We start from the raw sequence: 14,984 nt of genomic DNA on the forward strand, positions 1-14,984 counted from the left end.
CGGGAGTGGAAGATGATGTGTTGTTCTTGAAAGGTCTAAGTTACATGTATCTGAGAGGAGCACAGCTCCTCACTTAGTATCCACATCCCAGCCACCAGCAGATCGGACCATCTTAGTCATACGGTCTCAACAAGCTGGTTACGGAGGGCTTACTCCCAAGTCAATTATGTCAAAGGCTACTCAGTGATAGTTCTGCTTATCGATAGTACCTCTCATGCCATAAAAAGATGGCCAGCCCTGATGTACCGCTCAGTTAAACTGTCCTAATTGGGCTAAACTCGGAAAACGTGTGGAAGTGTTGTCTTCGTTCATCTGTTGGGCGCGCTTGGCTTCCGTGGTATCTGGAGCTTATCATGGCTGCCGATACAGCGATATGAGCCCTTGATTTTGTTTCGAAAGTGCTTATCAAACCAATCCCTGGCGTGAACAAAGTCTCCCGTTACTTATCCGCCTTCTTTAGGAGATTCGCCGCAACATCGAGTAGGCGGGGACAGTCTGATTATGAGCAGGAGGTGAGGAAGGTTACGCGTTTCGCGTCTTAGTGGGATTCTAGAAACGGCGCGCGTTTCCAAGAGCAAAAAAAGAAGTGCGGCCTTGCTGGATGTGATTAGCCGAGAAGTGGAAACGGGGCCCGTTTCTAGTCTACATTCTTGAGTAGGTTAGGGGGCTAACATCCATCGGAGCAGCAAGTATCTCCCCTCCCAGGGTTGTAGCAGGTGTGGAAATTAATACACTCGATAAATCCAGGACCACAAGATCTCTCGCATGTGTAGGGTGGGGGAACCGGTTCACAGGAGTCAACCTGTCGCTCCATGACTCCCTTCAACGCCAAGAACGCCGATGATCGTCCGGCCACCAGGGGAATGTGTGCGGAGGCTATCCCAACGAAGACGAGAGTGGCTAGGAGCTGCATCTTAGAAAACAAAAGTACGCAAGTATGAAACAGGTAAAGTGAGTAGACGATTTCAGAGTGGATGCGTGCGTTGGAATGAGTGTTCTGGGACCGAAACAGACATGATTTCCGAGAACTGTAGAGCTCTCCATCTGGGATATATATAATCTCTAATCACGGCAGGCTTTGGCATTCTTAGGGGTCCATGCATCCATTCTGGATGAGTTGACTCGTCGACATCGGAGGTTGACTGGGCTGATATCCACACCTTGAAGCCTGTGTCGATAGGCTTATTGGGGACGTGTGTAACTTGCTTATTCCTTCCCGTATATCGGATCATAGCCTCGTCGACGGCAAGATGCGAGCCCGGCTCACAGAGCTCTGTTGTTGCAAGTTGAATATGCCGAGACCATGACTCAACGCATTGGAAGACGATAGGGAAGTCGTCGTAACCATCAGTGAATTTGGTGTGGTCAAAAAGGCGGATATGACGATAAAGAAGCTGGAATCGATTGTAAGTCATGAACTTGATTATCGAGTGTTCAGGCCGCTGATCCTCTAGCTGAGAGGTCTTCCAATGGTCTTCAACCGTTATTTCGCTGTGGACTCCCATATAAATAAGGATTCCAAGCCAGATATATACCTCTGCAGCCGTGGTTGGTTTCCAGGCGTGGAGGCGTGACTGTTCTGTTATTTCGTGTTCTTGGCTATCAATAACGCCGCTTTGAATGAGGCTGCTGACCCAGTTATTGGTGTACTTAACCCAGTAATTAACTAGGGAAATGGGTATAAAGTGTTGGAAAAGTAATAGCGGGTTCTGGGGCAGCTCATTGACGAGAAGCTCTCGTCGTGGCATCTCGAGAGGTTGAAAATTGAAGCCTCGGTCGTCGGTAGCCGGAAAAGCCGGTCTCCGGGTGCTATCACCCTCATATTCTTGGTGGCTATTATCTTCATTGATAAAGCTATTATCATCATACGCGTTGACTGCCTCTATAGGTAGTGATGAAGGTACTGATTGGGAAGTCATCATTTAATTGAGAATGGTTTGTATGAGGATTTAGGTGGTGATAATTAATGACGCATCGTGGGGTTCCCCTCATGTACTTTCTTGATGACAGGGGTGGTGTGGGGTGGGGTACTTGCCGGAGCTCCTCGACAATTGAAGGAATAATTACCATCTATTTTAGCCGTATTTCACGACACCAACTGGTAAAACATCGCTCTCTTGTGTCCATCTTCATTATGCCGAGTAATGCGAATCTCAAGGCCGCCCGGGAAGTCGTGCAGTCACGTGCCTAAGAGACTACTGGATGTTGGCCGAGTTGAGGAACCCATCATGCGCCTGTTCACAACCGATCCTACCACTGTGGAGAACTATGCTATTGCAAGCTATGCCTGGGGTATTGGCTCGAAAGCAGACGCCATTCACTAAGCCCGAACGACCCAGGCGAATATAGGACCAAGGATGGAACATGGGTTGTAACTCGCGAGTCTGCCGAGGACCGTCCGGGACCTAATTGAAGTATTGGTCACCGAAACCTTTGGATTGATGCTTTCTGTATAGTCCAAGATGATCCGGTCGAGCAACGGCATCAATTGGATAGAATGGCCGAGTTTTACAAACGAGCCGACGTCCTCGTCTCTGCTGCAAGTGCTTCGCATTGCGGTGAAGGATTCTTGCAACCTCGAAACGTTGACCAGTGCTATGGTGCCATCTATGAGTTACCTTTCAAATGGGAATTCCCCAATCGCGAGGTCAAAGGTTCTATGTTCCTGTGCGAAAAGACCCTGAACTACATTTTAGACGAGGACCCTCTATATATGCGGATTTGGACTTATCAAGAGCACCTCGTCTCGACGCGTGTCATAAGTTTTGGCACACGACAAATCAAATGGAAATGTCAGAAGGACGGCAACGTGGTCGACAGTGGTGATTACTTAATACCAGATGGTGACCTAGAGCATCACCTTGACGAAGCATTCTCGCCATCCCCATATTCTTCAGAGAATCTTGTGGAGATTAATTGGAGAGTTCAAGCCTGGATGAAAATCGTTGAGAAATACCCATTCCGCCATTATTCTCGTCCCAAAGATAGGCTACTAGCTTTCTTTGAATCGATATCATATTTGGCGCCTTTCGTGGGTTGGTCAACGTCGGAATGTCTGGCCGGGATACGGAAAGCTGACGCCGCCCGATAACTTCTTTGGAAGAAGGAGAAACCCCCGAGTGCGGAAGAAAGTAACCCGGACTAAATCTCTGGACCTTCGTGGTCTTGGGCGACATCACCGGGCGGAGTTATCTACGACTTTGGCGTATAGCTCCGTGATTTAAATGATTCGTTTAAGACAATCGAATTTGTGGAGGAGCCTGAAACGCCACTCCGCCTTGTTACGGAAGGATATATCTAAGAAGCCTACTGGAAGAAGGAGTTCTTCGGGAGCCTTATGAAACGTAAGCCCTTTAGATCGGTTGAGAATAGTCTACTCGTCGAGGTAGCATGGGACGTTGAAGTACCGCCCCAGTCAGTGTGGTTGCTCAATGTGGCGCCGAACTATCAACCATGCATGGATATGGGATTAATTTTAGTGAGGGTAGCAGAGGATCCAGATCGTTTTGCACGGCGAGGCTTTTTTAGGGCGGTGGGCTCTGGCCTGTCGGGGCTAAATGGGCGATCCTTGGATAACCAGAGCACCCTTTACTCAGACCAACGAGAAGTGTACCGCAACATTTCCATAGTCTAGTTCGTACCGTGTTGCGGGCACCCTTACTGGTCGGACTTCGAGCAGCAGATATTACTTCTTGGGCGACCGGTCTTTGTAAAAAAAGATTGCCAGTCTATCAGCTCCCTATATTACTTGAGAATTTCAACAACGGAACCGTACGCTATACCACGACGAACATTAGTAAAAGCAAAGTTCACAATTCTAAATCGAACAAGGGCAGAGTTCCGAAGCGAGAGAACACTGCCAGAATTGGGAGATCCTCTGGGAGGGTCGATTCAGCCCTGTCTGGAAGACACACTCGCCTACTATACGACCAGCTGTCGTGGAAGGAGGCCAGCGTGCTGGCACAGCTTAGGACCGGAATGGCCCGACTAAATAGCTATCTATATCAGATTCGAGCTGCGCCGAGAGATGAGTGCCCGTGCGGACGGGCAAAAGAAACGGTAGAGCATTTTCTCTTCCGCTGTGTGAATTGGATAACACACCATAAAGAGATGCTTCAATGTACGGACATAAAACGCGGCAATATCTCCTTCTATCTAGGAGGAAAGGCGGCATCAGATGGACAGAAGTGGACACCAAACATGGTCGCTATGCGAGCCACAGTCAAATTCGCAATCGCTACGTGTCGCCTTGATCAGAGATGATCCAAATCCCGCTAACCTATTAATACTAACTATACACCCCTCGTACAATCAAAAGCAGGCACTGCTTCAGTCGCCGAAAATAGGAAACCGAACACTTGGAGGAATTGGGCTTTAAGTTGACTTGCTACTAACCTTCACGAGGACCAAGAAGAAGAGCGATGACTAGTCCAAAAGAACAAGGCGGGATCCACAAGGGCTTGGCGAGATCAAGGCAAGAACTAGAGTTGTATATGCATTTTTAGCTTCAGAGCCCTTTGGGCATGGCCTACCGGGCGTAATAGACTTGTGTGTGTGTGTACAGTAGCACCTACAAAAAAGCAGACTCCAAAAGCGCCCCAACAAACGTCCACCGGTCTATGTTGGACCTATCAATGTGTCTTTCATGCCCGTTCCAAGCATTGGTGGTATTTTCGAACACCCGAATTGAACAATGCCAGTCTACCATCACTATGAGTCCTCCGCTTAATTAATCGGCGTACTTAATAACTCAATCAAGTTCCCTTCAGGATCAGCTACGTATGCATATCTGCCACCAACATGGAAGTCATCCGGAGCAGGTGGCGAAACAGCCCGACATCCCGTGCTAGGCCGGGTGATATATGCAAAAATGCCTTCCAGATCACCAACCATTAAAGCCCAGTGAAAGTAACCCTGAACCTTACTACCGTCCATTGGATCCTTGGGCGATTGATCGCTTGTTGAATCCGCATTTTGAACTAACTCGATGATAACCCCCTGAGCATTCTGAAGTTGAACGACCTGGAATAATTCAGGCGCGTGGATCGTGAAATTCCGGACGACATTTTCGAATTCCATAATGCTGCGGTAGAATTGTGATTGTGCAGATATGTTGGCGACGGAAAGCCCGACGTGGTTGAATTGAAGGCCATGTGCTCTCCAAGTGTGACTGTTAACATTGAGCGCCATAGTGACTATTGATGTACAAAGAGGAAGTACTTTTCAAATGTTCGATGTCGAGTGAGCAATGGCATATCCAATTGTGCGACCGATTTATTACAATAACGGCTACAGAACACCTTTTAACAAGGGGGCCACGAGACGTACGAGAGTGCATGCGCGCATTGTAGTTCGCTGGAAAGCTGAGGGTTCCTTCTAAGTCCGAGCTTAGTCTGATTAGAACCGGTGGCTGATAAATGTGGGACCTGGCTAAGAAAGCGCCGGCCTTAGTGGGCACAAACCCGCGGAAAAAGAAACCCCCACCAAACCTCGTGCGTCTTATCTCCGAAGCATTGCGTACAGGAGCTAGTAAACAAGGGCAGATGCAGTACCTGGGCTAAGCTATCATGGTGTCGTCGTCAGCATTGGACTGGCAGGACAGAGATATCTCACGCCACATACGCAACCGCTGACCGCCCAAATGAAGAACAAGTCAGTCTAGACTAACTTACTGAGAGCGTGAACATCCGCTCGGCAGCGCATGACACCCAGAAAATCAAGCCTCTCGGGACATAGGTGCAAATGCCGCGGTCTTGGCGTAAGACTCAATTGTATGGTGTTCAAAGATTTGCCTAGTTACTGTACTAAGATAAATATGGAAGGAAAGTCGTCGCAAAGCGACCTGTCCAGCGTGATGAGCCAGGGAATTCACGCAACTCGCACACTTGCGCTTTCGAATTCCATAGTGCCAATGGTCCTCGTTACCGGCGTCAAACGCGGCATGGGCTTCCCCTGGTACAACCAATCGGTCAGCGGTACCTGGACAGCAGCATCATCCTCGGCTGCCGGGGTGCAATGGCGGCGAAATTGCTGCCAAGCATCTTGTCACCGCCAAGCGGCTGCCCATTTCCATTGTTAAGCTGAATAGAGTATAGCCAGCGCGTTCTCCGCGTTCAAGTAGAAGAATTGACGGGACCTGCTCATCGCTCGCAGCGACAGCGGGCAACTTCTGACACACTGCGGCAGTCCCGATGTCGTTACCGTAGCCTCGCTACTTCTGCCGACCTCGATCCACCCTCGGTATTTCCAGTGGTTTAACAATGCTCGGCCCTCCAACGTTGTAGTTACCAAAACGTTCATTCCATTACCGCGACACCGCAGCTGACCACGAACTTATCCTAGTGTACAGCACGCGAGATAGCTTCGGACACACGGCAAAGAAATATGTGACGTTTTGGCTTATTCCCAACTGGTTGTACTAGTTTCAAATTAAAGTGTGCTTCGTGCAGCTCCAGCCCTTCGTATCAGGTGACTAGTATGCAGTTGAGCACCTTTGCAGCTCAGTCTCCGAATGCAAAACCAGGAACAGGAAAGCGATGGAAAAGATACGATCACTACGGCACCCCTAAATCCTTTACTGAAGTATGTCATTAAATGGATTCTTGCGGCTTGTGGCGTTTACGTCGCCCTGCACCCACTGCAGTCCTAGTGGGAGCCATATTTTAGGGAACCTCCCAGAAGTGAGGGAAGAATCGATTCATAATACTTTCATCGTAAAGTAGTAGGTAGAATAAGGTCTACTCTACAACAAATTGCCTTGGTGTTTGTGCGCCTGCAAAAGTTGCAGATATGTATCCCGAAGGCATTCGTGCAATGGCCTGTACTGAATATCCAAGATCCTTGCGGCCTCGGTACCGTCAACGTCATACGTGACTGCCGCATCATTCTTCCAGCTTCCTGGTTTCCCGGGTTCAATTCTGTCTCGCAGTTCCGGTAGCACTCTCCTGGCCTCGTCACGTACTAACTGCCAATGACATCGTTGAGCAACCAACAACCTTTTACCAGCCGCCTCTGGTACATCTATGGCCCGAAGTAAACACTTCGCAACGTCTCGTACGTCTATCCAACTTCCTAAGTGGCGAGAATTGTACACGGGAGGATTAGGTGAAGGTTCAACGAGCTCCCAGAGCATTCGAGTGGATAAGTTGACGTTGTCGAGCTGGACAGGGCCAACATGGGGGCCAAATGTAGCGCTCGGAACAATAGAAACCATGTCGTAGCTCGGCCTTTGGTCTCTCATCCAGGTCCACATAGCTTTCTCAGCCAATGCCTTCGAGCCCATATAAGCGGTCATGTTGCCACCCTCCGCAGCCTCATCATATGTCAGAGGGTTCCAATCCGCAGAGGTATACCGATAACTGGCATCGTTGCTGAGAGATAGATCGAGGCAGGCAGTGAACGAACTGACATGTATAACCCTTTCCACGGACATTCCACCGTATTGGAGAGCTGCTGTAAGTATGGAAGTGCCGCTCTGAATTGCTGGGTCTAAAACCTCTGATTTGACGTCCTTGGGGTTGTTAACAAGTGGAGAGGCCAGATTGATGACGGCTCGAACTGGTCTCGCAGTAAAGGCCGGTTTGAAACTTCCTGGCTTAGAGATGTCGGAAACTTTGATCAACAACAATCGAGTCAAAGATTCTGGAAAAACTCTGCGGACACTCTCAGCAGCTCGCTCTGACCTGATTGTTCCAATGACGCTATATCCTAGTTCAAGAGCAAGTTTTATGACGTGCATTGCCACAAAACCATTGGCACCTGTTACAAGAATATAGTTAGACATTGTGAAGGGTAGGAAGAAACGTTGTACTAGACTCATTTGTGAAACTGCGTCAAGCGTTTACCGTCAATGCCTACTTATAGATTTGTACTCGTTCAAGAAGCATGTCTGGTCATGTGTCAATCCTACCCAAATTCGTCTAAGCTACAGTAGCATGATGCACCTGATTGTTAAACCCGACGGTCGGGGCCACATTATCTCCGGGCCCATGAGGGGACTCCAGGTTGCGCCAAGCTCGCCAACTCAGTCTGTCAAAGGCCATGGCCCGGCAGGCTGGATCAGAGGCTTGATCCCTGGAATCTTAATTCCGGCGAAGAGCCGACTATCTCCGCGTCCGTCTGGCCGCCCGCGGATATGGCCTGGCCCAGGGTCCTGCTGACTCATATGGACCCAACCGACTTGCTCCACCCTGTGCCGTGCCTCGAACACCGCACATCAAAGAACCAACTCTCCCCGTAAAAATTCTTCGCTCTTTCGAGCTGTTAGCAGCTTGATTGCCCGGGGTAATTTTACAGGCCACCCGACCACGCTTTCGCCTTCGGGTGTCCCGCGGAGAGCTGTAATTAAGTCCGGACTAATATTTGTAAGCCAGCAGGAATCCGGAGTTTGCAGCACTCTCGCTGACAAATACCTTCCGCGCTGCGCTGCCCAACGGGTGTACCAACAGTGCCACAGTCTTCTCGCAATCAATCATCATATCTGCCACTTTACAGTCACGGTTGGCATTATAAATCGGTGCCTTGCGCCTATTCTTGACCAGCTGTATCTCAATGTGACATATCAAACAACACCCGCAGCCTTGAAACAATAATATCACCATCATGTCAACCACAGCTCCTGCTGCGCTTGTCATAGGGACTCACACTTGGTCCCCTGATAATTACGATAAAGCCAAGAGTATTGTTGAAGCGGCTAGACAACATGGAATTTCTGTACTCGACACAGCGAGAAGCTATGTAGGATTCTACCAGATGAGCCTTCGAGTCCACGCTCTACTAACATCTCTTCGCAGGGTCGCGGAGGGTCAGAAACGGTCCTGGGCAGCTTGGGTCTATATTCGGACTTTTCCATTGATACGAAAATTCCCACAGGTTTTATGCCAGGTGCGGCCGGTAACATCGAGAATCTTGCAAAAGAGAGCTTCGCGGCCCTGAAGTCGAACAGGGTAGGCACTAAACTATATTCTATACGTCGACTGCTCTGTAGTCTCTTACACAATTCCATACTAGGTTCGTACACTTTTCCTTCATGGTGCTGATGAAACCGTCCCATTTTCGGACCAAATGGCGGAAATTCAAAAGCTCTACTCGGAAGGGCATTTTGAAAGATTTGGTTTGTCGAACTTCACCCTATCACAGCTCCTTGACCTCGTCAATGTCGCAAAATCCAAGGGCTACATTCTTCCCACTGTGTACCAGAGCAGCTACAGTGTGGTGGCACGTCAGAACGAAGTGCTATTATTTCCCACACTTCGAGCGCTTGGGATATGCATCGAGGCTTTCTCCCCCCTGGCCGCGGGCTTCTTAGCGAAGACTCCAAACGATATTGAGAAAGGACACGGAAGTTGGGATGCGAGCACTCCAATGGGGCGATTCAACCGCGATCTCTTCTACAAACCGACATACATGCAGCTGTTGCACCAATTCAGCAGGATTGCGCAGGAGTGTCAAGAGTCGCAAAGTGGTCTCGCTTACAGATGGGTCCGGTACCACTCGGTGCTCGATGGGAACCTCGGCGATTCGATGATTCTCGGTGCTGCCACCTGCGAGCAATTGAACGAAACCTTGGCTGAACTGGACAAAGGTCCGCTGGAGCCATATCTTGTGCAACGCATTAGCGATCTCTGGGAAATCGTTAAGCACGAGGAGCCTGTGGACAATCTGAAGTCCGCACAAAGAGTTTTTCAGGCGTAGAGGTGATCAGTCCTGTTCCATTGTACTCAAGTGTTTGTGAAACATCAGAATACCTGCAGCGCTATGAGAGCTGGGTGGCGGCGGGGGTTGGGCTTTGTATGCGTGGCACGTAGTAAAATTATTTGCAACGAGCCAGAGGGCACTTCTTGGCCGTCTCATTCAACCGTAGCGTGCAGAGTAGAGAGTCTGACCCATCACATGAAGAGCCGTGCGTCTCAACGCAAGACCTAGGGCCGTGTAGCACCATAGATATCAGAGCTGGGTGGCGGTGGGGGTCGGGCTTTGTATGCGTGGGACTTAGTGACACAGGCAGTTGTCCTGCTGGGCGTGCGATGCGAACGCCGCGCGGCGTTGGGAAAGACAAGATTATGCCTGCAACATCCGCCAACATTGGCGCGAAGGGAACTACGTCGGGCGACAACATTCAGGCTCGACAAAGAATGTAGCATCTGCTTCGAAGCGCTTCCTACGGATCAGATCCAGTGCCCCCCTTGCGGTCAGCTACGCCACCATCCTGCTCAGGGCGCGTGCTAACACTCGCAGGCCACGTTTTCCACGAGCGATGCGTCTTACCGTGCAGCAATCGGGCCAATACATGTCCTTATTGCCGGCAGCGGCATGGCCATGACGCGACATGGACGGTCGGCGCGATCAACCTCCAGTCCTGACGCTAGGGCACTGCACAGAAAGGACGGGAGGCCTGGTGGCTAAAGACGCGGAAGCGGTCGACGCAGCCTCGTGCTTTTGTCGTGTTCTTTGGGGTTTTCTAGACCCTCAAGGCTATCCATTGGCTCGCGTCTTGCGAGGTGCCTTAGCACCTCGCCTGAGCTAAAGGCGCTTTCGGCTCTCGCGACTCTGGACTCGTGTCCTGTGGGGTGCATGCTATTCCCGCACCCCTAGTTGCAGGTAGTGGACAATATGGTTACCCGCGAACTGACTCGTCCTTTGCCCACACTAGGAAAGAAGGCTGCTTTCTTGCCTTTCAGTGTCATTGCTGTTGGAAACATCTCCAACTGGACAAGGAGACACTGGCCGCAAACTGGCGTGATTTAGCCGCGCGAGGCATCGCATGCATTGGCCAGAGTGTCCATGGCGGCTTGCTGATGTAACCCATTCTGGCTTGCATTCTCTACTATCCGAAGGGCCGCAAAGGCACAGGGCCAAGCGGATGTCTACATATGCCTTCCTCCATCAACCTCACCCCACTAACACCAGTATCTGGACGAATCCAGAATGCATACCTATTTGTCCACCAGGGTGGCAATAGCCCCAACTGGATGAGTGGACTGGCTCAGAAGGTGCTGCGGCTACTGTGTGTCCTGTAATGCGCACACAAATGGCTAGGTGGCTCCCCTTGACGACGTGTTGCTGTGCCCACTCTGGACTTGCATCCGCATGTGTGCTGGTAGTCGGGATCTGTCGCATAACATTCGTGTGACCGGATGTAACTATCCGGTTTCACATCTGGCCTGTCGCATAATCCTAATGACATGAACTTAAATAGCTGTGCCCGAATACATGGCTGTTCGATTTCTTTTGTTCTTCAGATAATTCTCATCAATCGACTGGTGCCACCAATGATCCCTGCAGAACCAATTGTCTGACAGGATCACATGCCCACCTTTGGACGCGCGCCAGCACCTTGCACTTCAAGAATCGGACGAAGAGGGCGCCTCACTCCATAATGATCTGCACGGCAAGAACTGGACGCCGCCACATCGTAGCGACGTCGAGAAACTGACATGTAGCTGCCCAATGTTAAGCAAAGAATTAGACGGTGCACGCCCTACCTGATGAAGCAATACTGCGGGAGTAGAAGGTGTTATGTTGTTGAAAGGTCTAAGTTACATGTGTTTGAGAGAAGCACAGCTCCTTACATAGTATCAACATCCCAGCCACCAGCAGATCGGACCATCTTAGTCATACAGTCTTAACACTACCCCTGTATTCGCAGAGCAGTGATCTGCGCGTGAAGAGTTGGACGAAGCGGGACCCTGTCACTGCATCTGCTTACAAGCTCCACATCAGTGATCGGGAGGTCAGAAACGGACGACACGGTAGCGAGAGATGCCACCAAAGGGCATCAAGAAACCCACATTCAACTGTGGCTCAATGCCATGCGAAGAACGGGACAAACCCACGCTCAGTGATCTGCATGTCAAGAGCTGGAGGACGGGACGCGATAGCGAGAGGCACCACACAATACAATACAATTTATTGCGCTCGGCGGCTTGTTTTGGCCGAAAGGGTACTCATCACTAATGCGGCACCACACAACGACGCCCGAAATTGGCATTTGGCTTTGGCTAATGTCCATATACTCCATTATCACTCAGGTGCGCCGTTCCCGCAACGCTGCAACACGCCCCGGCTTCACAACAGGACTAGGTGCGCCTCCGTGCTATAACCGTACGCCTCACAGCGGCAACTTTTGGCCTTCAACAATCGGTTCCGAAGAGGGGGGTCTGGAAGGGCTTGGAGTCGATGGCAGGGGTGGGGTTGGTGACGGTGGACTCCGCAAGGCCCCATAGCCACTCAATGAGGGTCTGTTGAAACAAAAATGGGTTACCCCCAGAAGACTGTTGAGACTTATACTTCAACAGGGTCAGCGTGCACCTATCCGGACTTAACAAACCCATGGCCGCGGAAGAATATTTCACAGGACCTACAACTATATCAGCTGCAGACTACTATAAGCTGACATCTATGCGATTGGTCCAATGTGCTCATTCTGTCAAAAACTAACCTCCACTCAACCAGAACCTCGACGTGGTCGCGCGTCTCCATACCGCCTGGGTCGGGCGCCCTCCGCCCGAACGGGTCTCCGCGGGTTCGGACTAGTGCAGCCTGACTAACCTTTTCTCCGCGGGAATCATCAAGGTGCTAACTCCGCCTCATCTCCATCCTTAGTGCCGCATTTGAGAATGCTCCCGTCGCGAGCGATGTCCCCAACTGAACAAAAAAATCGCTGCCGGAGAAATTAAGCGTTGATTTACTAACTTCGCCAAGGTTGACTTTGCCATACTTACCTAAGGCTCGTTACCCTGGCAGGTGTACAACAATAACGGTCGTGAGTGCAGGCATCATGTGGAACTTGCAAGGGGATAAGCGAAGTCTGGTGGAGCTTATTCCATGGGATGCCGTGGATGAGAGCCACCACCAAAGAATGCGAGACCAACGACTCGCCTGTGGCTGGCGCGCCGAGAAGTACCTAAATGGAGAGACTGCGCGATCCAAGGCTCTACAACTTTCTATTGGATTGTGAGCTTTAATATCTTCAACCGCCAAACCTTACCATAACAACCCATACAAGTTATATCAGAGGAGGTAGCGGACAGAACGCTTCTGCTCAAAAAACACGTTATGAGATGCACGAATGTAAGTTGAGGTGATCACCACGTATGGCAAGAAACTAACGTTTCAAAAAACAAAGGAATGCAAAGAACTTGTCGATTCAACAACTGCACTGTATCCTTTCAAATGTCGAGGACCTCCCGCCAGGTCACGGCAGGGGGGAGCAGCCAATTAAAATGCATCGGATCAAAGGTACCTAGCCCCCACCTATTTTAGCCTATGATAGAAGTACCAGCAATCTCTCGAGTTACAAATTGCTACATCACACTGCTCACATCCTCAAATTGATTGACGGATAACGGGTCCTGGGGTAGCTCCTTGACGAGAAGCTCTCGTCGCGGCACTTCGAAGGGTTAAAAATCGAAGCCTCGGTCTTCGGCAGGCGGAAAAGCCGGTCTCCGGGTGCTATCACCGTCATGCTCTTGAAGCCTATTATCTTCATTGATAAAGCTATTATCATCGTGCGGGTTGTCTGTCTCTATAGGTAGTGATGAAGGTATCGATTGAGAAGTTATCGTTTAATTGAGAATGGTTTGTATAACTAAGGATTTAGATGGTGATGATTAATGACGCATTGGGTGGTTCTCCTCATGTACCTTCTTGATGACAGGGGTGGTGTGGGGCACGCTACGGCCAGGAGGTCCTCGAAAATTGAAGGGATAAAGTGCCAATCGAGGCAACACCATTCGTCAGGTTAGACTGGCCCGTTCGGCATGAAATATGCTACCTTTTTCGGCCCCATCTCGTCGTTGGCATGTTCAAAGGCGTGCCGCCATTCTGCCAAGGCAAATTTACCCGTGGTTTCAATTCCACCCCGTTTACCAATAGGCAATGCTCCGGTTTCCACAAGTTTAATGAGTTCCTCGGCTTGCTGGCGAGTGTACATGAACGTTCCTTTTATGGTCAATGCCTTGAACATCATCAGTAGGTAAGGGAATTCGACATCGCCAAGCATACCACCCATAATGCTAATTCGACCCTGAGGCCGAAGTGCGATGATGGCTGACTTTATGTGCGTGGCTTTAGTTCCAAGATTTGGTGATATGTCGAAATAGGCGTCAGCAGGGCCCTCTGCTTGGAGGGCTGCGGCGTCGGCTTGGACATCCCCAGTTATGGGGACAACAGCAACGCGGCCTTCACTGCCCTCGGCTAATTTTCTGAGCTTTCCCTCATTTCGACCCATGGCGATGATTTTCCCGGCTCCGAGAGCTTTGGCAACGAGCACGGCGGCGCTGCCGAAGTTTCCTGTGGCGGGAGCGACTATCACTGTCTCCCCAGGTCGAACAGCGATGTCACTGAGACCGCCATAAGCAACCGCCAGCGTGCTAATGTATCCAAGCTCGTCAATGCTGTACCCAAGTTTCATGAGCCTGTGCTCGTCCAGGATATGCACGCATTCAGCAGGGACTTTGACCAGCTCAGCCCAAGTACCGTTTCGCCATTCCCGAGACATTAAAGCTTCACTCTCAAATGTGGACCCCATGTGAATTCCCTGCAGTAGAGGTGTAGCGAAATTGTTGTCCCGAGGTCGTATAACGCCGTCGGTAAAGACCAACATGCCCGGCTTCAGGTATGGTGTGTCGGGTGCTGCCGCGGCGACGCGGCAGATTGCGTTTGTACCGGGAACTAGAGGAAGAGGGTAGTTATACCCTCTGGGGTTGCCATTGCAAAACACATCCTTCGCATATGAGACGATCGTGGAGCATAGCGGGCGAAGAATGACCGAGCCAGCGGTTGGCAACGGCGTTGGCAGTTCCACGATTGAGCCAGGCTCAGTCGCTGAGCGAAATTGCAACCCGCTAAAGGTTGGCGGAAGGTTGTGCGATTGGTGATCAGCCATTGGGTCGGTTCACCCTGTTGTAGCGCAACAGCTTGAATGGATTGGAGTGGGATGAATTTGAATGTGATGAGTGTCCTACTCTGAAGCCGACAGAGTC

The 14,984-nt window shown here is 50.5% G+C and overlaps 5 protein-coding genes across 5 annotated transcripts; 2 read left to right on the forward strand and 3 right to left on the reverse strand.

Moving 5' to 3' along the window:
- Positions 1-965: 965 nt before the first annotated feature.
- On the reverse strand, positions 966-1,919 carry MRS44_017016 (uncharacterized protein; the record flags this gene model as incomplete). Its single annotated transcript, XM_065617540.1, has 1 exon — positions 966-1,919. The coding sequence occupies one exon, from the start codon at positions 1,917-1,919 to the stop codon at positions 966-968; it is 954 nt and encodes a 317-aa protein (XP_065473612.1).
- A 309-nt stretch (positions 1,920-2,228) lies between these two features.
- MRS44_017017 (uncharacterized protein) lies at positions 2,229-3,091 on the forward strand (the record flags this gene model as incomplete). Its single annotated transcript, XM_046274186.2, has 2 exons — positions 2,229-2,292; positions 2,457-3,091. 2 exons carry the CDS (start codon positions 2,229-2,231, stop codon positions 3,089-3,091), a joined length of 699 nt encoding a protein of 232 aa, XP_046127202.2.
- Positions 3,092-6,742: 3,651 nt separating this feature from the next.
- Positions 6,743-7,783, reverse strand: MRS44_017018 (uncharacterized protein; the record flags this gene model as incomplete). The annotated part of the gene is made up of 1 exon (XM_065617541.1): positions 6,743-7,783. One exon carries the CDS (start codon positions 7,781-7,783, stop codon positions 6,743-6,745), a length of 1,041 nt encoding a protein of 346 aa, XP_065473613.1.
- Positions 7,784-8,601: 818 nt separating this feature from the next.
- On the forward strand, positions 8,602-9,693 carry MRS44_017019 (uncharacterized protein; the record flags this gene model as incomplete). Its single annotated transcript, XM_046272296.2, has 3 exons — positions 8,602-8,736; positions 8,793-8,945; positions 9,010-9,693. The coding sequence occupies 3 exons, from the start codon at positions 8,602-8,604 to the stop codon at positions 9,691-9,693; spliced, it is 972 nt and encodes a 323-aa protein (XP_046127199.1).
- Positions 9,694-13,741: 4,048 nt separating this feature from the next.
- Positions 13,742-14,887, reverse strand: MRS44_017020 (uncharacterized protein; the record flags this gene model as incomplete). Its single annotated transcript, XM_046278921.1, has 1 exon — positions 13,742-14,887. One exon carries the CDS (start codon positions 14,885-14,887, stop codon positions 13,742-13,744), a length of 1,146 nt encoding a protein of 381 aa, XP_046127198.1.
- Between the last annotated feature and the right edge of the window lie 97 nt (positions 14,888-14,984).

The sequence above is a fragment of the Fusarium solani genome (assembly GCF_023522795.1).
Source record: "Fusarium solani strain SB1 chromosome Unknown bctg00000013, whole genome shotgun sequence".
Taxonomy (NCBI): domain Eukaryota; kingdom Fungi; phylum Ascomycota; class Sordariomycetes; order Hypocreales; family Nectriaceae; genus Fusarium; species Fusarium solani.